The 24,265-nt window shown below is 40.1% G+C and overlaps 1 protein-coding gene across 1 annotated transcript; it reads right to left on the bottom strand.

The window, feature by feature from the left end:
* Positions 1-99: 99 nt before the first annotated feature.
* On the bottom strand, positions 100-23,264 carry unc119a2 (unc-119 lipid binding chaperone a2). Its single transcript, XM_080866293.1, has 5 exons — positions 22,595-23,264; positions 4,888-5,001; positions 4,129-4,228; positions 3,866-4,038; positions 100-2,037 (listed from the first exon to the last, which is right to left on the bottom strand). Exons 1-5 carry the CDS (start codon positions 22,863-22,865, stop codon positions 1,925-1,927), a joined length of 771 nt encoding a protein of 256 aa, XP_080722419.1. The 5' UTR covers positions 22,866-23,264; the 3' UTR covers positions 100-1,924.
* Positions 23,265-24,265: the final 1,001 nt, after the last annotated feature.

Raw genomic sequence — 24,265 nt, 5'->3', positions numbered from 1 at the left:
TTCAACAAAGTGTCACCTTCATTTACTCAACAGATAGACAGGCACACCCACACAAATAGCAGCCAAGACAGTGATATTTCAAAATCTTTTATTTTTACTTTTTTCAGTCACACCAACATTTGTATTGTCAAAAACTTCCCGAGTTCAAAATAATTTGCACGAGTCACAGTCATATATAAATCTGTTCTACATATCTGTATTACATTTTTGTTTAAAATAACATTCATGTTAATTGGCTTAATCTCTGATTAAGTCAAATCTGAGTCCCCTCCTGTTCATTTCACAACTATTATAAATGTTTCATACTTTGTCTGTTGTGCAGGATGAAATCAACAAAGCAGTGCCAGTTTGAATCAATCCATGTCCACAATTTCCTCTGTTAATCTGAACACCCAGCAGGTACATTTGAGTAACTTTGATTCAGCTGGCCTGTTATTCATAGATTTGTGAGTGTTTGCAAATACGATGCAGTATCTGTCTAAATTAACTGCATTTTAAATTTAGACTCATTAAAATCATCAGTCACATAAACTAATATCAATCTCTAGTGCATCAAATTAGAGTGTGTGATGAGGGAAAGAAATGCAGGAAACTATGTGGTTGCTCTTGAGTCTCAGCACAAACAGACAAAAAGCACAGTGAGCATATTACAGTATGGAGCAATCCTGTGTTCGGATCACCATACTCGGGTCCAAATCGCTGGAATGTCTCTGAATGAAAACAATTTGACAGAAAATAAGATATTACAGGGAAAAAAAACTGAGAAAGAGAAAATATCCGCATCACACAAGACATGACGAGAACGACTGCAGGAAGAAACAACAGAATGGAAGAGATTTAAGGGTGACCTGTTCTTTAAGTAACTGCTGCTACATTCCTTATCCTTTCTTTTTTTGCAGAACATTTCAGGGTGAACATGAACATTTGCTAACCCATGTTTTCCTTTTCGTCTCTTTTGAAACTTCTGAAACACATAATTTGCACCTCTCTAAAGTTTTCTTTATCACTTAAACAACGAAACATGGGGCTGGAAGTACAGTTGAATTTTCACAGATGACAAAGTACATTTCATATCAGCTCAGCTTGTCTTTGTAAGTTTCCTGATTGTTGTAAAATGTTGTGCTTTGAGCAGATATAATAAACACAAGTCCTACTAAAACTAAAAGGAATAAAGGGACAGGGGGAGGGAATTATAAATACAAAATAACTACTTACTGCCTACTTTGTAGAATATGCACTAAACGGGTTTGGAAATCTATTTGAACTTTGCCAACCAGATGTTCATGTTATTGACATTTAAATCAATCATGCATCAAACTTATACACACAGACGATCATACAAAAGACACTAAAAGCAAGGGTAGACACACGCACAATACAAACACACACACGCATACAAAACACACAGACTCACTGAATCTGAGAACAGATTTCCAAAAGACTGTTTTTAAGTCCTAAAAACACGTTTTCAGATGCGTTTCTAAACCCTAAAATGTAAATAATTTCTACCAATAATTAAAGATTTTTTTCTTTTTTCACTTCATGACGTGGCTAGAGAGCAAAAACCATTTGATAATTCCTAAAAAGTTGCTTACTTGCAAGTTTATCATGTTACAAACACACTTTGTTACAGCGACGCCACACTGAGCTCTGTGCATCAGTGTGTGTGTGTGTTTCCTGTTAGGCTTTGATAAACCCAGATGTGCTTACACACACACACACACACTCTCACAGATTATAAGTGTCACATCTGTGTGGGCCTTTTCTTGACGGCATCCTCTCTGAAGGAAAAACAAAGAGGGAGAGGAAGAGATACAGGGAGAGGGACTGCAGGATCAACAGGACGTTAACCCCACACGTGTATTTTGATCGTCCCTCGGGTTTAGTCCATAACTCCGCTTGCTCTCCTGTTAGCGTGCCACCTCTACGTCCCGCCATTGTACGAGTAGTCTGCCTTGTTGTGCATCACCAACTTATTGTCCACAAAGTAGAAGCTGTCCGACTGTGTCTCATACGGGTGCAGGATCATCTCTCTGACTGCAAGCAGACAGAAAACATTGCAGCTTTTAGAAGACCGGCTCCTAATCTACTCTGGTCAGATCAGAACAGAAAATAATTTTAAAAAGTAAAAGCAACACCTTCATTGGGCCTATTATGCAACTGAATTGCTAAAAATTTTATAAAGTAGGTAGTTTTAAGAGAAAAAAAGTGTAAACCCAATGAGATGCATAGCTGTCATTCTAAAATGATTGAAAGAAGTAAACATAATGTGACTTTAATACATAAATAACTGGTAAATATGTATTCAAGACACACTGAGTTCACTTAATTCACTTGTTTGACTGACAAATATGCCCTGTAGTAAATTCACTATGTTGCTTACATTAAAACTGTGTCATTTACTTAGTTTATATGTCATTACAATACACGATAGGCTAAAGTATTTTTGAATGTTTTCTCCCCACCCAACTTAAGCTGACAATTAAATATCTGAGTAGCTACTCGATAAAGCTTCCTGAGCACCGAAGCTGTCAGGTACTTCCTGATTCTCAGGAAGCTTTGGTGGCTTCTTCTCTATTGCCACCATGAGGTTGCCAGTTGTAGTTTTGAGCAGGGCTGGACTGGTAATCTGGCATACCAGGCACTGGCCGACAGACCAGCGCACTGGCCAATGCCTGGTATTGCAGATTACAGCATTTTGTCCCACTCTTCTTTAGTTCATTGAGGTTTGAAGTCATTTGTTTTTTCACAGCTCTCTTAAAGTCCCACCACAGCATTTCTATGATTTTGATGTCTGGACTTTGACTGGGACTTTTTCCATCACTCTATTGTAAAGTTTCTGCTGTGCTCTGGATCGTTGTTCTGTTGCATGACCCAGTTTTTGCCAAGCTTCAGCTACCAGACAGATGGCCTCACATTTAAGTTAAGAGTACTTTGGTACAAACCCTTTATTGAACAAGATTTATGGACTTGTTTTGTAAAAAAATAAATAAATAAAAAAAACCCAACCCAAAATTGGGTCTGTGGCTCAAATTGGTTGAGGAGTATGGATTTTTTTGCCCATGTTCAGACAGCAGTGCCTCGTAAAAGCCTTGTGCTACCGTGAAAGAGTCTGAGATGCTGCTCTTGGGTTCTCTGTAGTTTATCTAAGCATTGCACCTTGTGGTAAATATGCTGGGACATCCACGCCTGGGAAGATTAGCAAGTCCCTTGAATGTTTTCCACATGTAAATATACTTTCTCACTTCTGAATGATGGACTTCAGATGATGACTTGGAAATGACCTTAAAACTCTTTCCCAGACTGATGAGTAGCAACAACTTTTTCTCAGATATTATTGCTGATTTCCTCCTTGGCATTGCGCAAACACACACCTGATTGCCCCAAGCCTGCAAACTGTCAAAACCTCTGCTTTTATAGAGGTGCTAATACTTGCAGTTCATCAGTTATTCAAGTGCATTTTTTTATAAGCACTTGGCTTCTCCTTGCCCTATTAATCCTCGTGGAACTTCTTACTTGATTAAGACCTGCTAAGGACCAGATGATTTTCTATGATATATATATAAAGCCTTAAAAGTTCAGTTTAATTTATATAGTGCCAAATGACAACAATAGTTGTCTCAAGGTGATTTATATTGTAAGGTAAAGATGCTGGAATAATAGAAAGAAAATAGAGAAAACCCCAACAATCATATGACTCCCTTTGAGCAAATGCTTTGGCAACAGTGGGATGGAAAAACTCCCTTTTAACAGGAAGAAACCTCCAGTAACCCCAGGCTCAGGGAGGTTCAGAAAGAAGGTAAACAGCATGTGTGCATGCTGTTTGTTCCACAAGACCTATATTCTAGTGGGTGCACAGACTTACTGATGTCTTCAGACAGAGGTGGGAACTCGTAGATGTGTTCACAGGTGTTCTTGCTGCTGGGCATGCAGAAGCCAAACTCAAAGTCAAAACTCTTGAGCAACTTCTCTCTGAAATAGTGCCTCTCAATCATCCTGAAATTCTCTATCGGTCTGTCTCCGACTGTGAACTCAACACTGGAAGGAAAAACATACACAGACAAGGTTCAATCTTTCCTTTGTTAACCGTGTCCTTGTCAATAAAGATTCACACACATTCTCACTTACGTGGCTCCAACTTGCCGCAGTCGGAGAAACGCAGGGGTGAACTGGTAACGGACGAATCGGCCGGCATTTGGGTCAATATCCCTCTTCTCACTTCCTTTATCTGAAGTGAAGACCAGTTTGCATGGAGCAGATTAAAGTACAAGATAAACCTTCGTAGATGGAAGCCTAATAGAAATGGCAGATTTATATTGTGCTGGATGGCACCAAGTAGGAAAAATGTATTTATTTGGTGAAGAAAAAGGACAGATTTGCTTTCCTAACGCATCTTATAATTTTTGTTGTCTTCCTTCAATTTGAGCCCTACTTTTGTAGCTTAGTTCCTCTAAAAGGATGGGCTGTGGTTGACTCTGTTTTTAGAGGTAAATAGACCAAATCACTACTCAAACTACAGAAAGTACAAAACACATTATCAACCCCTCCTGCAACGCTCTCACTTTGAAATCTCCTAATGTAAAGAATATTTATTATATATATTATTGTATTTAACAACAACTATAACGTAATGTCTCCCGTGAGCTGCTGATTGGAAGCTGGTGAATAAACAATATCGATTTCTATTTGATTAATTAGCTCACAACAGTCATATTCAAAGGGATTATAGAGCTGTAGCTACAATATAGTGTATTCCAAACAATTTCTTAAATATTTATGTAGTGTTTGAAACTCATACGCTTTACAGCATTTCATGATGGAAATTTCTCTTTTTTTTAATAAATAGTTGACAATGAAATATATGAATGCAGAAGACAGAAGACTGACCTGTAGACGGGGGTTTGGTGATTTCAAACAGCACTGTGCCGGTCTCCATATCTCTGATCTTGAACCTGGTGAAGTCGATGTTGTAAATGTTCTCCTCTGGGCTACACAAATAATCTGAGAGGGGGAGAGGAAGGAGGTAAAATAGTTATAGATTAGACACAAAAATGAGAGTTTGCAGGAAGTTTACTCCCTACTAAATACATCTTAAGGAAATAAGTATGTCTGGGTATTGAAAATCAATACCTTTTGAGACTCAGCAAGCAGAGAGTATTAAAAATTCACAAATAGCAATGGAAGGGGAGGACAGATTGTGTGTTTCCTCATCTTATTTAGGAGTAAAAGGTTATTTTAATCAACCTGAAACCTCCAAGGCAGTAAAACAAAATCAGTGTAGAAGTGCAAAAAAAGCAGTCTGCTGGTCTTCACAGGTCAAGTTGAGTTTGTCTCTAAAACCACAGAGAACTTTAGAACAGAGAAAAGGGCGTTTGCTGCCTGGTACAAAACCGCTTCCGTCTCATTTTCAACTTTCCAATTAAGGTTAAGCAGTAAGCAACATGACTGCTGACTGACACAAGCGGCTGTGGCTGGTAAATGTTTGTTAGGCGCCACGTCCACTGTTTGTGATGTGCCTTTTGGAGAATTGGTGCATAACTGTAAACACTAAACATTTAGTCTTTTAATAATAACTAGGACTCCCACAGTCAGCCAGGTGTAATCTCAAGTGTTTTATTAGAGCCATTTCTCCATGAATACACAACTGAAAGGGATCATTTACAAGAGCTCGGTTTCTACTTATTAGCAACTGACTAATGTCTTAAAAAACTATCTTGCATTGTTGGCACAAATCCTGATGAAAAACTGTTAGAGGAGCCACTTCCTCACAATTGCAATTGCAGGCAAACACCCACAAGCACCCAGTAAGAAAGAGAAGTGAGTTATTTTTATTCCCTTAATCCTTCCTGCCCTTACCAGGCAGTGTCAGTGCTTATTAGACTTCCCCAGCAGAGCAGACACTTCCTGCTTCCTGGCTGATCTGATACCACGGGAAGGCGAAACTGTAACATCTACCTATCGGCTGCATGTATGATGAGGGGAATTTTTTTAATGGATGGGTCATTGAAGGCCCGAGGAGCCAAAACAGAAACCCAGAGTTAGAGCAGGGCGATATGGCCAAAAATATTTATCACGATATATATTTGAAAATTTGCGATAACGATATAACTGACGATATATTTGATGCGAGACAAAATACAACTCCACAACATTAATAGCGCAAAAAGACAACCTTCCATTTATTTTCACTTAAACAAGAAGCTGGTTTTTATGTACATTAAAGCTTTATAAAAATGTAACAGTGCAAATGCAAATTCCTTGCTGAAAGTTTAACCAAAAGGCATTTCCAGTAGAAATGGGCTGACATATCCTGAGCATAACCATGTATAATATCCACTGAAGTTAAAAAGAGGTGCTTTGCAACATTAAACTGCAGTGTGCAGTACGTATTTTTTGGACCATAAGGTGCACGGGATTATAAGGCACATTAAGCGAAACAAAGCAGTCAGATAAATCAAACTTTATTAAACTCATTCTTCTTGCTTCCTCCACTTCTGTACCATTGATTCATTAATGTTGAATTCTCTGGCAGCTGCTCTATTCCCATGTTGTTGCAGTATACTAATGACTAACCTCGTATTGTGGATGGATTATCTCAGTTGTTCTCCTGACAGAAGTTTGGTCCGTTTACAGCATCCTGCCATGCGATTGCATTTGTCTCTAACTATCAGGAACTTTAACGTAGGGCTGCTCGATTATGGCAAAAATGATAATCACGATTATTTTCACTGAAATTGAGATCACGATTATTTGACGATATTTATTTAACCCTTTAAGACCTACTATAGAACCAAGTCCACCAGAGCTTATATTATTTTTTTACATGCTGTAGTGCCATTTGTGGGAGCATTTCAAGTTGCTATACATCAATACAACTGTTATAGCCCATATTTTAATAATATGTATGCATTAAGTCCATAGTAATTACATAAATTGCAAAAAAGTGCAATAAACTACAAAAAAAATTGAAAATCGCTTTTGTTTTGTTTACATATATTTCTACTTGGAGAAATTTAAGAGGCTTATCCCTCAAAACTTTAAATACAATAAAGTTGCAAAAAATAGTTTACAACAACAGGAAATTTATTTTGAGTGTCTTCATAGTTTTATTTTGGAGATACAGCAATTTTTATATACTGCAGGAAAAACAAAAAACAATCCTATGATGCAAATTTGCAAAGAAAACAGCATGTGCATCATTTCACTGTGGGAAGTGTTACGAACAGCTGATAGGAACGGCAAAGCGTGTTTCTGGAATATTATGTTTTTGTTCCTGCAAGCGCTTTTTATGCAGTTTTTGCAAAGCTATATGTGGAACGAAACCGTGACCGAGGACAAGCTGATGGCATCAGATGTAAGTACAACTCCTCCGGTTTCATATGGAAAACAAATTATTGCGCTAGCTTACACAGTTCAGGTTCTACAGGGATTTAAAAATAGTTACGCAAAACGGAGCGTGCTGCTCTGACCGGCTTTAAAGGGTTAACAATGACTTTAAAAAATAATATAAAATAGTGCGCAACACCACTGAAGTTTTTTTTTTTAAACTCTCTTTTCAACCAACGGCAGTCACTCTCCAAATAACTTCTGCTTAGCTTTCCGAGCTTCCCTCGGGTCCTCTTAATCAGCGGTCTCCAACCTTTTTTGCGCCACGGTCCGGTTTATGCCCGACAATATTTTCACGGACCGGCCTTTAAGGTGTCGCGGATAAATTAGGGAGGGGCTAATAATCGGCTCAGTCATTTTTAATGATCGTTGAAAGCCCAGATCGTAATCGTGATTAAAATTCGATTAATTGAGCAGCCCTACTTTAACGTTAACTTTTATAAGTGGAAAAGTGTTAGTGTTCGTCCTCCAGCTTCACTGTTTATGTTATGCTAACATAGCTGTGTCGCTAGCGATCACGTAGCACATCATTATATACCAGCTAGCCCAACTTCAGTAACCCTACAAACGTCACTGCTGTTTAGTTTCCTGTCTTCATTTATGTTGGAAGTGATAGCAGAGCTGTACGTTTGAATTTTTTTCAGAAATCTTTCAGTCAGAACATGCAATATCATGCTTAGGTAACTAGTGAAACTAGCGAGCTAACTTCCGCTAGCTTCCTGCTAACTTCTAACTCCGTTAAATGTAATACATTTTGTTTTCATGGATGCCTGGAAGTTAAACTTTATAGTTACACCTGGTAAAGTAGCAATGCTGATCGTTTTATTAAAGATGAAAGAATTTAGACAGTTTTTAACTCTCAGTGATGCTGCAGTGTTGTTTGACCTGAAGCATACGGAGTTTAGGACCCAAATTACTCCCAGATTTAAGAGCATCTTAGTCCGACAAATACGACAATAACAACGGCCGCTTGCATGTTCTGCAAAAAAATGTGCTTTGTCGTGTATCTGACGGACAAACACCAAACCAGTTCCACATCACGGAAGTTGCACCATTTTTACAAACCAATTCTGGTTCATCTGTTTCACTCAACAACCGGCCATGTGCATATGAAAACAAAGGCACTGCGTATGCGCGTTTTACTCCCATTCTATCGCGATATTTCATTTTCCTATCGTTGCCTAACATTATACCGGTATTACCGTGAACGGTATAATATGGCCCAGCCCTACCCAGAGTCACACAGCAAGTTTAAAAGATGTCACAGTGTTTGCCTTGTTTGATCTTAACAGATCGGCACTTGTCGCTGTATGTTCTGCAGTTTCTCTTGATGGGCATGCTCTTTTCACACGCACACATACACACACACACAAACATGCACACATACTCATCTGCTGTGTCAGCTGACGATAAGCCAACCACATCTGCCTGCTCAAATCTGCAGTGAAACAGTGGGGACACTGCTGCTGCCTCGGGATGATTAATCGCTGAAGAGGCAGCTCTGACTGACCAATCAGCCCACCAGCTGTTCTTCATAACACACTGACAGCTAGAAATGCCGGATATCTCCAACACCAAATAACACATCTGAGGTCAGTGTGCTTCCACTCAAAGTTTAGGAAGTATGAGTTGAATTCAATTAAATTCTATTCAATTTAAATAGCATCAAATCACAACAACAGTCGCCTCAAGGCGCCTTATATTGTAATGTAGACCCTACAATAATACATTCAGAGAAAAACCCAACAATCCTGACCCCTTATGAACGAGCACTTTGGCGACAGCGGGAAGGAAAAACTCCCTTTTAACAGGAAGAAACCTCTGGCAAAACCAGGCTCAGGGAGGGGCGGCCATCTTCTGCGACCGGTTGGGGTGAGAGGAGGAAGACATGGACAATAGAATAGCAGGACCACAGCTACATAGCCTGCTGTAAGCTGCAGAAATCAGGTGGTATTTTTGACTAATAACTCCTTGCTTGAGGTGGCTGTAGGACAGTAGTTCTAAGTCACAAACAGCAGATAGACTCAGTGCGCCTGTTTCCCACCAACATGGTGCCTCCGAGCAGCAGGGCCGGCTCACTGTCAGCGGACACCAGAGTTGTGCCTAAACTCTGGTTTCCACACAACCAGAGCTATGTTTAAACCAAACATACCAAAAAGCATTTCTTTAAACAGAAACAATGGCGCACTGAATGCTGCTTCATGTTACACAGATGTTACACCTGTGGTAGGTGAGTCACTGTGTGTATTGTCTTATAATGCTAATTCCGAGCATAACTTCGGTAATGCTTCTGACACGCCCACTGAATGAGCAACAACCTACAAAAAAAAAAAACAGTTGTTGGACATTGTTTTCAGGTCTGAAGGTCTTTCAAAGTTTTTCTTTAGACATTGGCTGCTTTCTCAATCATTTTTTGTCCAGTCCTTGCACCTGACCATTTCTAGAAGAATGCAGTTTTGTGTTGTTTTATAGGCCACTTCACACCGACCTATGAATCATTTAAGCATAAAAAAAGCACCTAACTCAAAGGATGAAGCAGTGTTCTGTCTGCAAAACGGGCAATTTAGCTCACAGCCAAATTGATGCCTTTATTTGCTCCCATTTCTGTAGCCAAAGATAACAATTTGACGACATAAAACGTAGTTATCAGATGAAAACTTGGCATGTTTCAGAGGCCGTGTGTCCTCATAAAAATGAGGAAACTGGACAAGTGGAGGACAACAGAAGCAGAGACAGTGACAGGTGATACCAAACACGCTGCCAATGCATTAAAATCTTACCTTATATAATGTCTTTCAATGTATCTTTGCATGTTTTAATAAATCGTTGGACCTATTTCCCATTTTCCTATCCAGCTGTGAAGGAATGAGGGTGGCTCACAACTGTAGTGTAAAAAAACACAAAAATGAAGAGTGAAAGAAAATAGATTTCGAACTGACGTTTAACAAGTTGCCCCACATAAAAGAATCGAGTAGGAAATAATCAACCAAAAATAACCTACATATTAACTAGTAGCTTAGTAGTAGTTCACCAGTGTGACTTCATGGTGAATGTACCTGGTTTAACGTGTTGGCCTGGAGCAGTCAGGATGAGAACTTTACTGAGCAGGAGCCCGAGAGTCTGTTTATTTCAACGTTAATCCCAAATGGAGGATTATTCACAATGCACCCCCGTGTGTTATTCCTCATGTTTATGTATGAAGCATCCCCCAAAGAAGAGCCTCACCCCCAAGTCGCAGCATGTTGTCAACTGCATTTACTGCATGCGGTGAGCGCGCCTGACAGAGTTGACGTTATTCACTGTGACACTGTGATGCCTTTGCTACTCTGTCAGTCTGAATGCTGAGGTCGGCTCTTCTAAACACATCAACTCTGCATACCCGGCTTCATTTAGTACCACACAACACCTGACCATCCAAACCGCCTCAACACACAGACATGAAACAGTCACACTAGCATAAACATTCCCAGCAACCACATAATTTTATTTAATAACATGCAATATTTGTGCCTGCAAGGTGTGGGATTTTTATTAGCAGATCTGCATTTGTGTGTCTGTGTGTGTGCTGCACACATGTATAATGTAGTCTGTTGTGCCACAGCTGGTGTTGTCCTTGTCCTTTTGCTAACCTACTGCTAATAGTTACCTTTGAGCCTCCTAATTAAGTCCCATGAGGACAATGAGGCTGAAAGCAAGACAATGGATTTGTTGTGTGAGACTGTCTGTGGCTCAGTGTCCTTTCACAAGTGTACGATCTCACTTTGCCTTAAACACACACAGACACCAACACACACAGAGCCATCTGAGGTTAACTTGCTCCCAGAAAGAAACGAAGCTGCCAGCAGACTTCAGTTTTTCACTGCCAGCTCTTCTTCTGGGCTGTGAACACCTCCAGACAGAGCATGTCCCAAGCTTTTAGAGTTTGTGCGTATGTGCGTTTGTGCGACTGATCAAATTTAAGTGAATTCAAAGCGTGAAGTGAAGTGGTCACCGCAGTCAACACTGAATTATGGTACGTGCTGAAGATGACAAAAACCTTAACCATTGAGTGCTCGCTCTGCTGCTGGGAACAGGAAACTCATCTGAAAACCACTTCTCAAACTTAAATGTCAGCTGCTTTTAACAAAATCCTCAAGTAGCTTCTCACTTCACGTCCTTCACAAAACAAAAGTTTGCTGATCAGAGCGTTCAGTGCCTTATTCCCACTTCTTATAGGTGCATCTTATTCGTGCACATGAATGATGCCTCGTGCTGATATTAAAGTATGTCCTCATGTTATTTTACAGCTTCGCTGCACACATGAATACTAGAAAAGATACACACAGTGAACAGGCTCTGTTTGGATGATGAAGTATTTCCTTTCATTTGTTCACCAGCCCACATTTTAGGAATCGTGGGTTTAAAGGGGATCTATCAACTTCATTTTCAGATCTATCTTTTTATTCTTGGACTCTTGTAGAAAAACTTTGTATGGAACAATGCTCATTGATCATATACTGCCCTTCAGTTCAACCCAATCCATACCAAGCCATTAAGCTAATTTTCTTCTCTCTTCAGGCCAACTTTGCTCTGATTGGATACCACTTCAGAATCAGAATCAGAATCAGAATGGGGTTTATTGCCAAATGTTGAGCAGGTTTACAACATTAGGAAATTGCTGCAAATATACTTGCAAATATTAAGTTTGACCAGCAGGTGGGTGGGGCTTTCATGTTCACATATTAAGGATATTTGCTCTCCAATATTAAAGAGAACAAATTAGAGCATTTAGAGCAGTCTGAAGCCTCAGACTCAAGAAAAAGAAAAAAGGCTGTAGAGGAAGAGCTGAGCTGTGATTTTCACCCACTTGCAGGGTTAGCTAACATAAAGGAAATGCTGACTCAGTCTTTGGTCAGAGGAGTCTGAAGTGGCACTCTGGATTTGAAACAATTTACTGGAATGATTTGTCAAAAATATGCATGTGTCAAAATGTTATCTACTATTTGAGTTACATCAAATTACTGTAAACAGTTTATCTTTATCTTTTTCTTAATTTACTGGCCAAAATACTTCTAATGTCCCTCCCTCCAAAATTCAAGCTGTGTTAAGGCATGGTAAGGTTAACATTTACCAGGCCACCTGCCCTACAGGTAAACATGAAAAGACACCAAAACCAGAGAGAGAAAAAAGCAAGCAGGGGGTGGAAACAACTGCATCAGAGAGCAGCAACAGATCCAAGAAAGAGTTGGCCCTCAGGGAGTGAGGAAACCTCACACCCCCAGAGAGTTTTCCATTAAATATCCTCACAGGTGGGCCCGGTTGTGCCAGAAAGGTTTAATGATGGATAAAGGAAAAATGCAATAATTTAAAGCAGCATCTTCATAAAAACAAAATAAATAAACCGAGTCTGTGACGCTGCTACTCTTTCAAAAGAGGAGGTAAATATCTTAATAAAAGCCTTTAAAGCTACACACACACACACACACACACACACACACACACACACACACACACACACACACACACACACACACACACACACACACACACACACACATACAGAAAAAGATGCCTTCTACAGTAAACCAGAAAAGTGCTCCAAATTTAATAATTTTAACTTAAGGTGATTTCAGATATCTGTCCTCCTGAACATTCCCTACAGAGATCAGCAGCTCCGAGTCGGACTGGGTCAGGTTCACAGTTCAACACATACTGCGCCATGTGGCCCAATTACACCAAAATAAACAGTTCTGAGCTTGTTTTAGCTGTTCACCCAGTTAACACTGGGACAGAACAAATTTAAGGAACCTTCCAGTATCAGTGGCACATAAAAAGGCTCATAAACACAACAGCTGAACCTAATAATGGTATCTAGTTCAGCGTGTCCCTCTTTAGATGCTGATGGATCGCTCCAGTTTATGTTTTTTCTTTACCCTTGCTCATTAAACAGCACTTAAACAGCACCGTTAAACTGAAATACCTTTTCCTGTAAATGACAGCAAAAAATGTCACAACAAAAAAACTGACAAATTAAAAAACTTAGGCAATAGATAATGATTTCAATGATTGATCAACAAAACGAAAAAGAAGAAGAAGCTCAAAGAGCATGCAAACAGGCCTGTTTAATGTGTCATTGTTGGTCATGTGACAAATGTCATATCATCTCTCAGAGAACGAGTGTTGAGAAATTGTGCAACAGCTGAAGGGGGGGAAGACTTTCTCATCATGTGTTGCTGCTTGTTTCACTGACAGACCACAGAGGCCACATAAAAAAACATGAAGAGGAAAAACCTTTAAACTTGTGGCTGACCTGACCTAAAAGTAAGACTCTGAACCAGAACCAGCCTGAACTTTAAATACTGCATGAACAGAGATGCATTCGTTGTCTGCACAGTGCATCTGCACAGCAATGATTATTAGATCAAAATAGTCAAAAACTAACTGCTTACTTTCTTCCTTTTTTGGGTGACATGCTAGATATAAATATTCGAAAAGCTACATTTTATTTGTCTTTAAAGTTTTACATTTTATAAAAGAATTTTTTTTCTTAAAAAGCTTTTGCCATAAAAAATATCGGGCATCATCCTGCACTTAGAGTACATAATAATACATGTGAATGCCAAAGAAAATGACAGCAACCTCTTTGTATTCTAGTGAGCAGCAATCTGCCGGTTACGTAGGTGGGATGAGGAAGGCACTTAAGCCCAACTCAGCTCACATGGACTAATCCGGTTTAGTTACTCGTATGAAGGCAAATCCAACTAATCATTAGAGAGAGGGGGCAGGGCTGAAACTGTGTGTGTGTGAGAGAGAGAGATTGGGGTGACAAAGCAGGTGTGCTGTAAGGACAGTGAAGAGAAAGGCAGGAAGAGACGAGTGGCTAAAGAGACTGCAGATGTTGAATGACCAGAACCTGCAATGTGATGATAAAAGATGTGAAGCTAGAGGAAGAAGATGTGCTAAAGTGACATGTCATCATTACTCAGTCTGAGGGACAGAGGTTATTGGAAATGTGTAAAGTATGTCTACAGTACTGTGTGATGAGCAGATGAGCAGTATCTCTAAGTTACTTACTTTAAAAAAATAAGAAAACCTCCAGTAAAGAATTGACACAGGACCTGAGAGATACATCTGGCCCCTCAGCTGATCCTCTACTGTTCACCCTCATCAGAAAATAGTCTCAGCTGAAGGATGTCTGTCAAGAAGCCATTCTTAATGGAGGGAAACAGGGAGAAAAGGCTGAGGTTTGCCATTACACAAGAACTGGACCTAAAATCAGTATAAACAGGTCTGATGGAGGTATGAATCCAAATGTGAAATTTTTATTCCTTACATAATGTGCACATTTATCATCATTAGTATGTATGGTGGATATCAAGAGAGAGCTACAACATTGAGTGTCTCCAGACTGTAAAACACACTGGAGGCTCCGCCATGGTTTGGGACTGCAGTTTAGCCAGTGGTGTTGGGGATCTTGTCAAAATCAATGAAAAAATACCATCAAATTTTCATCCACCAGGCATCTGGAAAACACGTGACTGGCAACAGCTTTATTTTTCAGCACGACAATGACTAGAAACACACTGCTGGTGCAGTAAAAGCATGTCTGGATAGACAAACACACAGTGGAACACTATCAGTCATGGATTGGTCTCCCCAGAGCCCAGATATCAGCAATATTGAAGCAGAGAAGAAGCAAAGAAGAGCTCTGAATGTCCTTCAAGAGGCCTGGAGAACTATTACTGAAGACTACTTAATGAAATAAAAGGAAAAACCCACTAAGAGTTCAGGCTGTGTTAAAGAATTAAGGTGGTCATAGCTGTCATATTCAATTGTACAACCTCGGCACTTATTTCCCATTTTATTATACTAAATAAAATGCATTTTATATATGTAGTATTTACAAAAACATTGTACTACATTGTAGTAAACATAAGTGAGCCATGTTGTTCATATCTTACAACCTTGATAACAGTGTGATTAAAGATATTTAAACATAATCTGGTCTTCCCAGGGACGGTAGATGTAAACGAGATTAATTTTGCTAAAAGTCTGTAAAAAGTTCATTTAACTTTATAGTACGGAAGATTTAACTGCATCCCACCTGCACCGATGCACTGTTAAAATAGTACAAACCAAAAGACTAAGGTGGGTTGTTTATGCTCTGACTGTTTAACAGAGCTTGTGGGTTATAAAAACGTTTATTCAAATCATACCTCGGTCACACCTCACAGGTCACAGGTCGGTTCACACGGTCATATTTCTGTGACTGCTTCTGTCAAATGTCAGTGCAGTCAGTCCTCTTAAGATAGTCAGGAAGTTATACTTATTAAACCACTTTAGTGCTATCGATGAGTATGAATGAACATCACAGCAGAGAGCTGACCAATGGCTCAATGGCTCCAAGTTGTCTGTATAAGAAACCCTAACACTACATTCAACCCATCATCCACTCATCCTCTAGGAAGGACTGTATCCTACAGTTTGACTAACTCAAGTCATTTGACATTGGCAGTCTTTATTTTGTGTTGGAGAGACACTCAAACGAAAACCTGCAGCAAGTGGGGAAGTGGTTCACATTAGGGCTGGGCCATATTATACCGTTCACGGTAATACCGGTATAATGTTAGGCAACGATAGGAAAATGAAATATCGCGATAGAATGGGAGTAAAACGCGCATGCGCGGTGCCTTTGTTTTCATACGCACATGGCCGATTGTTGAGTGAAACAGATGAACCAGAATTGGTTTGTAAAAATGGTGCAACTTCCGTGATGTGGAACTGGTTTGGTGTTTGTCCGTCAGATACACAACAAAGCACATTTTTTTGCAGAACATGCAAGCGGCCGTTGTTATTGTCATATTTGTCGGACTAAGATGCTCTTAAATCTGGGAGTAATCTGGGTCCTAAACTCCGTATGCTTCAGGTCAAACAACACTGCAGCATCACTTAGAGTTAAAAACTGTCTAAATTCTTTCATCTTTAATAAAACGATCAGCATTGCTGCTTTACCAGGTGTAACTATAAAGTTTAACTTCCAGGCATCCATGAAAACAAAAGTTATTACATTTAACGGAGTTAGAAGTTAGCAGGAAGCTAGCGGAAGTTAGCTCGCTAGTTTCACTAGTTACCTAAGCATGATATAGCATGTTCTGACTGAGAGATTTCTGAAAAAATTCAAACGTACAGCTCTGCTATCACTTCCAACATAAATGAAGACAGGAAACTAAACAGCAGTGATGTTTGTAGGGTTACTGAAGTTGGGCTAGCTGGTATATAATGATGTGCTACGTGATCGCTAGCGACACAGCTATGTTAGCATAACATAAACAGTGAAGCTGGAGTACGAACACTAACACTTTTCCACTTATAAAAGTTAACGTGAAGGTTCTTCATGGTTAGAGACAAATGCAATCGCATGGCAGGATGCTGTAAACGGACCAAACTTCAGTCAGGAGAACAACTGAGATAATCCATCCACAATGCGAGGTTAGTCATTAATATACTGCAACAACATGGGAATAGAGCAGCTGCCAGAGAATTCAACATTAATGAATCAATGGTACAGAAGTGGAGGAAGCAAGAAGAATGAGTTTAATAAAGTTTGATTTATCTGACTGCTTTGTTTCGCTTAATGTGCCTTATAATCCCGTGCACCTTATGGTCCGAAAAATGCATACTGCACACTGCAGTTTAATGTTGCAAAGCACCTCTTTTTAACTTCAGTGGATATTATACATGGTTATGCTCAGGATATGTCAGCCCATTTCTACTGGAAATGCCTTTTGGTTAAACTTTCAGCAAGGAATTTGCATTTGCACTGTTACATTTTTATAAAGCTTTAATGTACATAAAAACCAGCTTCTTGTTTATGTGAAAATAAATGGAAGGTTGTCTTTTTGCACTAGTAATGTTGTGGAGTTGTATTTTGTCTCGCATCAATTATATCGTCGGTTATATCGTTATCGCAAATTTTCAAATATATATCGTGATAAATATATTTGGCCATATCGCCCTGCTCTAGTTCACATGCTGCAATTCCACTTCACTGAGTTTGGAGTGCAGAAAACGTCAGATCGTTACTGGCTGCAGAATTGAAGGTCATCCAGAGGATGAGACAGCGACCAATGCTTCAGAACTATCGCTCGGGTTTCTGTGAAAAAGTTCCTGTCATATTCAATTTTGGCAGAGACAAAGTTCATAAAATTGTATTATTTAATCTTTCAGTTAAAAAAATTAAATCCATGTCATTTTCTTCTACTCATTCAGTTCAAGGTCATAGTTGGGCTTGAGCCTATCCCCAGCTGTCACTGGGCAAGACTCAGGATACACCCTGGGCAGGTTGCTAAACTATTGCAGGCTAACACAGAGAGACAGATAACCATTTGCATTATTGGTCAATTTAGAACCCCCAGATAACCTAACATGCACGCCTTTGGACTGGGGTAGGAAGCTGAAGCCCCAGCAGAACGTAGCGAGCATGCAAACGTCACCCAAGCCAGTCACTGGAATCAAACCCAGGACCTGCTTGTTGTGAGGATATGTTGCTAACCACCACCCCACTATGCCACCCTTAAAAAGAACTCATGTGTACATAAGCCCCAACATGCACAAAGACTTGAAATCCAGCCACAGGCGTTTAAATTCTTTTTATGATTTATTAGGAAATAGATGAGTAGTTATTAACCACAATGATGCACTATAAGCTGTCCAAATCACCCAATCTTTCCTATGCAGATCACTTTCTTAATTAGCTGTTTGATCAGAACAAGCTTCTCATTTTGTTTGTCCATCAGACCAAAATCATCAAATGCTCAATTTACCATAATATGATAAAGTCAAGCAGCAAAATCATCCCATCTGAGAAGCTGGAAACAGAACGTTAGAAGCAACACAATAGACCTGTAGAGTCATTAAAAATATATTCGTGTGGTTGTTATCAAAAAAACTGGGGGGCAGAAAAGCCTTTGAGGAAGTTCACAAAGACTCCAAGCAGCACCTGAGCATTTGCTAACCCCCTTTAATAACATGTGCATGAGCATTAAATCCACTCTGTAAAATATCAGTAAATATAGAGGAGGTTGGGTGTGGAGAGCTGAGGTAACGGACGCTGTTTACAGGAGTATAATCATCGGAGTAACAATGGTGTCAGTGTTTTAATGCCTGTGCTATTGAGCTGCCCAAATGTGAAACAGCTGATGCCAATCAGCTAAAACAAGCTTATCCGCACTGAACTAATGCTCTGCACGGTCACACTGCCACTGCTAAACTCAAAGCAAATACTCACTCCAGTCGGCATGACTGGTTTATGTTGTTTAGTATCATCCACGTCATCTAATAATCAAAAAGAAATTAAAATAAGTGAAGACATTTCTGCAGCTATTTAGGAAGTTTTTCCACTACATTGTTTGCACTCACCAAACTGAAGCAGTCCATAAACTTAAAACTCAAAGTTTAATACTTTTGTAACAGCCAAAACAATTAGTGTGAAGTTTCAATAATTGTATCAACAAACACTTAATTATGTTGGAAAAATACAGCAGATATACCTCAGGCATCTGAGGGTTCTTATCTATATCAAATATGGTGGTTGTCTAGCAACCAAAGTTTATGCACCTTCAACACCAGTGTCTTTTTAATTTCACAACAGTAACAACTTCTTTATATACACAAAACTTTCAATGCGCGTGACGTATTTGACATAACTGTATCGCCTAGCAACCACATAATAACATTAGCCTGTTAATATGTGGTTGTACTTGTAGCATTAATGCACCTATAACACATTACAAAAGCACAATTTTAATTTAACTTTCTTTATGTGTGACACTATCTGTGTTGCCTGGCAACCACAGACATGGCATGGGTGTGTACTAGATTTAATAAACTGTAACATTATGCAGTTGCTGCTTCTGTGTAATAACAACTCGCTGCCTTTCTTTGTGACTTTGGGTTCTGGGTTACTTTGATAAACTGTTTTTTTGTATGCAGTGTCGTCACAGAAGTGCCAAAAACTGCAGTTTCTCCAATGGCCACTTGAGGCCTTAAAAGCAAGTCAGTCCTCATAGACACCTAGGTTAAACTGCCCCACCTACAGCAATAACGTGTTCACATTTATAGCAATTTGTCCCCATTCATAACAACTACATATTGGTGATACATCTACATGTATCACCAACATGTACCAACAAGATGAAATAAAGTGTGTTAAAACTGTTGCTGCACTTTTAAGAGAAACATCTTTACATTACAATATCCTGGTGTGAAGTGTGGCCAATCTAAGATGCATGTGCTTCAGTTTCAGTGAGTTTATTTCTAATTTGAATAAGTCTGTTTGTGCATTACACCCAGTAACTTTCTGGATCTTGATTGCTGGCATTGCACAGTAATTTAGCATGTCACCCTCTCATGAAAAGCCTCCCTCTAAAAAACTAAGAAGGAGGCTAAATGTTAACATTAAAGTGTTGAAATACAGAGACCAGAAATGTATGTTGGTGGCTGCAACATTTTATTAACTTCTTATTAAGTTCCAATAAGAAGTTTCATCACTTAATAACTGACAATTTAAGGAATGTATATTCTCTCTCCCTTTTTTTTACACTGCAAAAATAATAATTAAGAAATACAGCATTTTGATTCCCAATGATATACAAAGAAATGCAGCAAATCCTCTCATATAAGAAGCTGGGAAAGAGAATACTGGGCAGTTTTTCAGTATGTTTGCTGCAAAATGATGTGTTTTTTCAATTGTTTTCAGAGCTAAACAAAACAACAGAAATAGCAGTTAGCTGCTTCCCCATGAGACACAAAACACAATCACAATGTCAGCAGGGGGGCCTTTCTTACCGCTCTGAGGCTCCATGCTGACTCGACGGATTAAGTTTAGGATTCGGTTAAGAACAAAATCAGGATCAAATCAGTCAACTGGGTAGAAAGCCCGTTCTGTCTATGCAAATCCCAATCAGTCTCAGCAGCTTGCTTTGATTATGAATGGAGGGCAAAACGATTAGTGACATCTTTACACTGCAAAAAAAAAAAGCTACAAACTGAAGTTTCCCCTCGTGGGATGTCAGAGCTCCAAACAGGTTCAAACCACTCAATAACAACAAGAACAACAAAAACCTCTTTAACTCAAGACTGTTGTTAAATCTGGCTTGCCACTTAGAGAGGGACTCAATTTCAGCCACTAACAATCTGCAGCAGCAGAAAAAAATAGTGACAAGTCACAAAACAACAGAAGGGCCTCGGTGGCTCTGACATCTCAGGAGAGCACAGGATGTCTCCTGCTTGGTTTGACCACCAAAAACGAGGCCAAGCAAGCGTGAGTGTACGCATATCCAATTCTGTCCGTACAATCCATCACCTACACTGTTTAACATGGGAGAGGAGGCGAGGAGAGCAAGGAGGAAGTGTGTGGGAGAAGAGAGATGATGCACGCTCCGCTGGCTGTAACCAAGGGGAGATGCTTCACGTTGCTGTAGTGACTCAAGCGTGTATCCACGTTGCTGTGGTGATTCACACATGCCTCCTCTTGCCTCCAGCTATGACGCTGCGAGATAGGAAAGTGAGTTTCCAAGACCATAACGGGGTCCGGCGTGGGAGTCAGAATCATTATGGTGCTCGCCTACGTGTCCCTGTGCAGCAACACATCACACACTCACTTATGGGATCACAGACTTGCCGATTAAAAACACAAAGATGCGCACACGTGTTCTCGATGAAGTCAAAACAAAGCTGAAATTACCCTAGTGTGTGTCTAATAATAGACTGCATAATGGACAATTAGAGAAACTACTAGAGTTTTCGATGGCTGTGAGCAAGATGAGCTAATGGATGTTCCCAAAGCTCAGTAAGCTGTGATTATATTGGATTGGACAAGCAAAGACCCATTCATCATTACAGCTTTATCGTCCTCTGTTAATCTCATGCGAAACAAGAAAATAAGGAAAAGTAAAGCAGGGAATGAAGACAGGTGGAGGTTCCTCCGCTGTAGGAATATTTTTGAGAGAAGTGGAATGACAAGCGCTCACTGTATTGCTTGTGGCATCTCACGGGTGCATGTGAAATGAAAGCTTTCAGAGAAATAGAGAAGAACTGAACATGCAGAGGTGAGCCTAAAAATCCCCATGCAAGTTTCAAAATAGCAGTGAAAACATCCCACAGAGCATTTGCATGTTATCACACTCAGTATGTAATGCAAGTATGTTGTGTAAGTGAGGTATTACACTGGCCTTCAAATAGTCAAATGTCCCGCTGCCACCTGTTAGCTAACTAATAATAAATGTAGGAGTTCTTGTGAACATAAGAGCTTCCTGCCTGCTTCTCGGATGTTTAGAGGTGTGACATAATTAAAAAAAAACAGATGCATTAAGTAATAGGCTAATGTCATAAGCAGATTTCTCATCAGAAGGTTATGAAAAGGAACAAGCACATGAGTTTAAAAGTACCTAAAGAGACTAACATCTAACAGTAGGCGAATGTGACTACAGAGAGTCGATCATGATGTTTCCTGCATTTATAAACTGGCTTCAGCTTAAACAGCAAAATACTCCCTTCACACACTCATTACAGTGCTAGCAATAGGGATAGCTTATTATAACAAGTGTATTTATATAGTTTTCATACTTCTTTTTAAGCTTGTTTGTTATAGCATATTCACATTTTGCAACTTGTACACTGGCATGGGATATTTTTTCTTTGCCTCCTGTTTTATTTACATGTTTACTGAAGCAGAGGAACCACACAGACTGCTTTGAATGATGACCCCTGGGTCACCCAAACGTCTCCAGCTAAGACGCCCTGCTTAATTTAACAGAGATTAAAATGCAGAGTGGGTCGTCCAGTCTTTCTTTTGATCCCGGTTCAACATCTTCACTTGCACGCTGTCTGCATGCACCACATCATTCACCCACCTCCACTGCTTAACCTCCACATTACAGTGGTGGGCTTGCACCTCCACAGGTCGCAGGACTGAGATGCCATCAGAGAGAGCTGAATGCTCCTCTGCGCACAAATTGTCAAAAAACGTACACCAGCAGCTCAGTGGAGAGTGGAACTCCAGTGACGCTTTATCAATAACGCTTATTCAATAGGGCCTGTATGGATTACATAAATAAGGGGACACGATAATGACGTGATGCATGACTCATACAAGAGCACCTTTGTCCCCCTTTTCCCACTCACCTACCAACACAAGCAGCAGCAGCAGCAGCAGCAGCACTGAACTTACTCTCTGTGATCTTCTGCAAGCCAAGAACATCCTCCGGAGTGATCACAGTGCTGGCGAGCAGTTGCTCCTCGGTGGTCACCGGGACCCCGACGTCGGTCGAGTTGCAGCCTTTCTTCACTTTCATCGCCGCCGTCTGCTTGGGGCTGCCGTTACTGGTGCTGTCTGTGCCGCTGTCGGTGCCTCCGGCGTCTCTGGCTGGATTACTACCGGCGGGCTTCTTAGCGCTTGATGGGTCCTGGCTGTTGCCTCTGCTGGTGCAAGAATAGCTCATTCTCCGCTCCTCCTCCCCCCTCTCCTAACCCAGGGCTTCCAAGATAGCTACAAAACAGTTGCCTCCCTCCTCTCCCTCCCTCACCGAAAGATGCAGAGTTGCTGCCTGTTATCCGGTGCTTAATTCAAATCCGCTTCGTCTTTCCCACAGCCTGTCTCTGCAGACGGAGTGTCGTGTGCGAAATGTGCCCCGGCTGTCTTCCTGCTCCAGCGCAATACGTGCGGAGAGCGAGCTGTCCTCCACAGCGTCAAACGCAGTTTGTGTTCTGTCAAGTGAAGCTGGACGTTTGTGGGAAAATCTGCTGGGTTTGAAATTAAAAGAGGCGGCAGATGGCTGTTGCCGTTGACGAGGTGGAGGAGGAGGGGAGAGAGAGCGTCTCAGTGGCGCAGAGACCGGCTGGTGCTTCTGCGCACAGTCTGCGCTACAACCGAGTTTTGCGCGCGGCAATCAGCGCGACAAACAGCTGATTGATATAAAACGTCTCCGATATTTGCAGCTAGTGAGGTGATTATTTGTTGATGGCGCAGGGGAGATATTAACCGAACAGCAGGCCTGTGTTTGACTGCTGCTTTGCAGGAAATGGCTAATTGCCAGAGTAACTAATTTGCCTCAATATTCACCAAAAATAACAATATTTTTTTTTTTTTTATCAATTTCTGGAGTCCAATGCATTATTGTTTTTATTTTTTGCTTTCATGCCGCTTGTAATTAAAGTACGCCAATTAAGAACAAACCTTTCCATATTATGCTCTCACACTTTTTTAACCTTTATTTGCAGCAGACACACGCTCGCTGTTAACTTTTCAATGCAGATTTTTGATTCCCAAATAAATTAAAACCAACAGCCGAAGTAACCGCCAAATATATAATCTGTGAAACTTATCTCTCATGAATGATATGGCGTCATTTTGACCCACAAACAACACTACCCTTACAAAGAAGAAGGTGCAATCATTTTGTGGCGAAGTAGGTTTCATATATATCATTTTTTTTTATCCTGCTAAAAATCTCTTTTTTAAAGAGTGATCAGGACAAGAAGGCAGCAGAAACTGCAACAAATATAGTTCTATAAATATATTTTAAGTGGCCAGGAAGGACTGGGCTGATTAAAATGTAGGTACAATAATGCAGTTTTAAAGATGGAGTTTGATTGACTTTTCTTTAAAAAGGAAAGAAATCAAAGAATCCCAGCCTACATCAACAAATTCAAGTATTTGGGTACTGCTGTGAGTAGTGATGAAAGATTGTTGCATGAAATCAAGATCAGGTTGCAATAGCATCCTGGTAAAACGGAGTTTTTCCTTCACACTGTCGCCAAGTGCTTGCTTACTTTTTTTGCTTTCTCATCTTATTGTTGGGGTTTTCTCTGTATAATTGTAGAGTATTTACCTTAATATATA

The sequence above is a fragment of the Rhamphochromis sp. 'chilingali' genome, assembly GCF_963969265.1.
Source record: "Rhamphochromis sp. 'chilingali' genome assembly, chromosome: 19".
Lineage (NCBI taxonomy): Eukaryota > Metazoa > Chordata > Actinopteri > Cichliformes > Cichlidae > Rhamphochromis > Rhamphochromis sp. 'chilingali'.
Note: the sequence above shows the minus strand (reverse complement) of the source record. Positions and strands in the feature narration are given on the sequence as shown.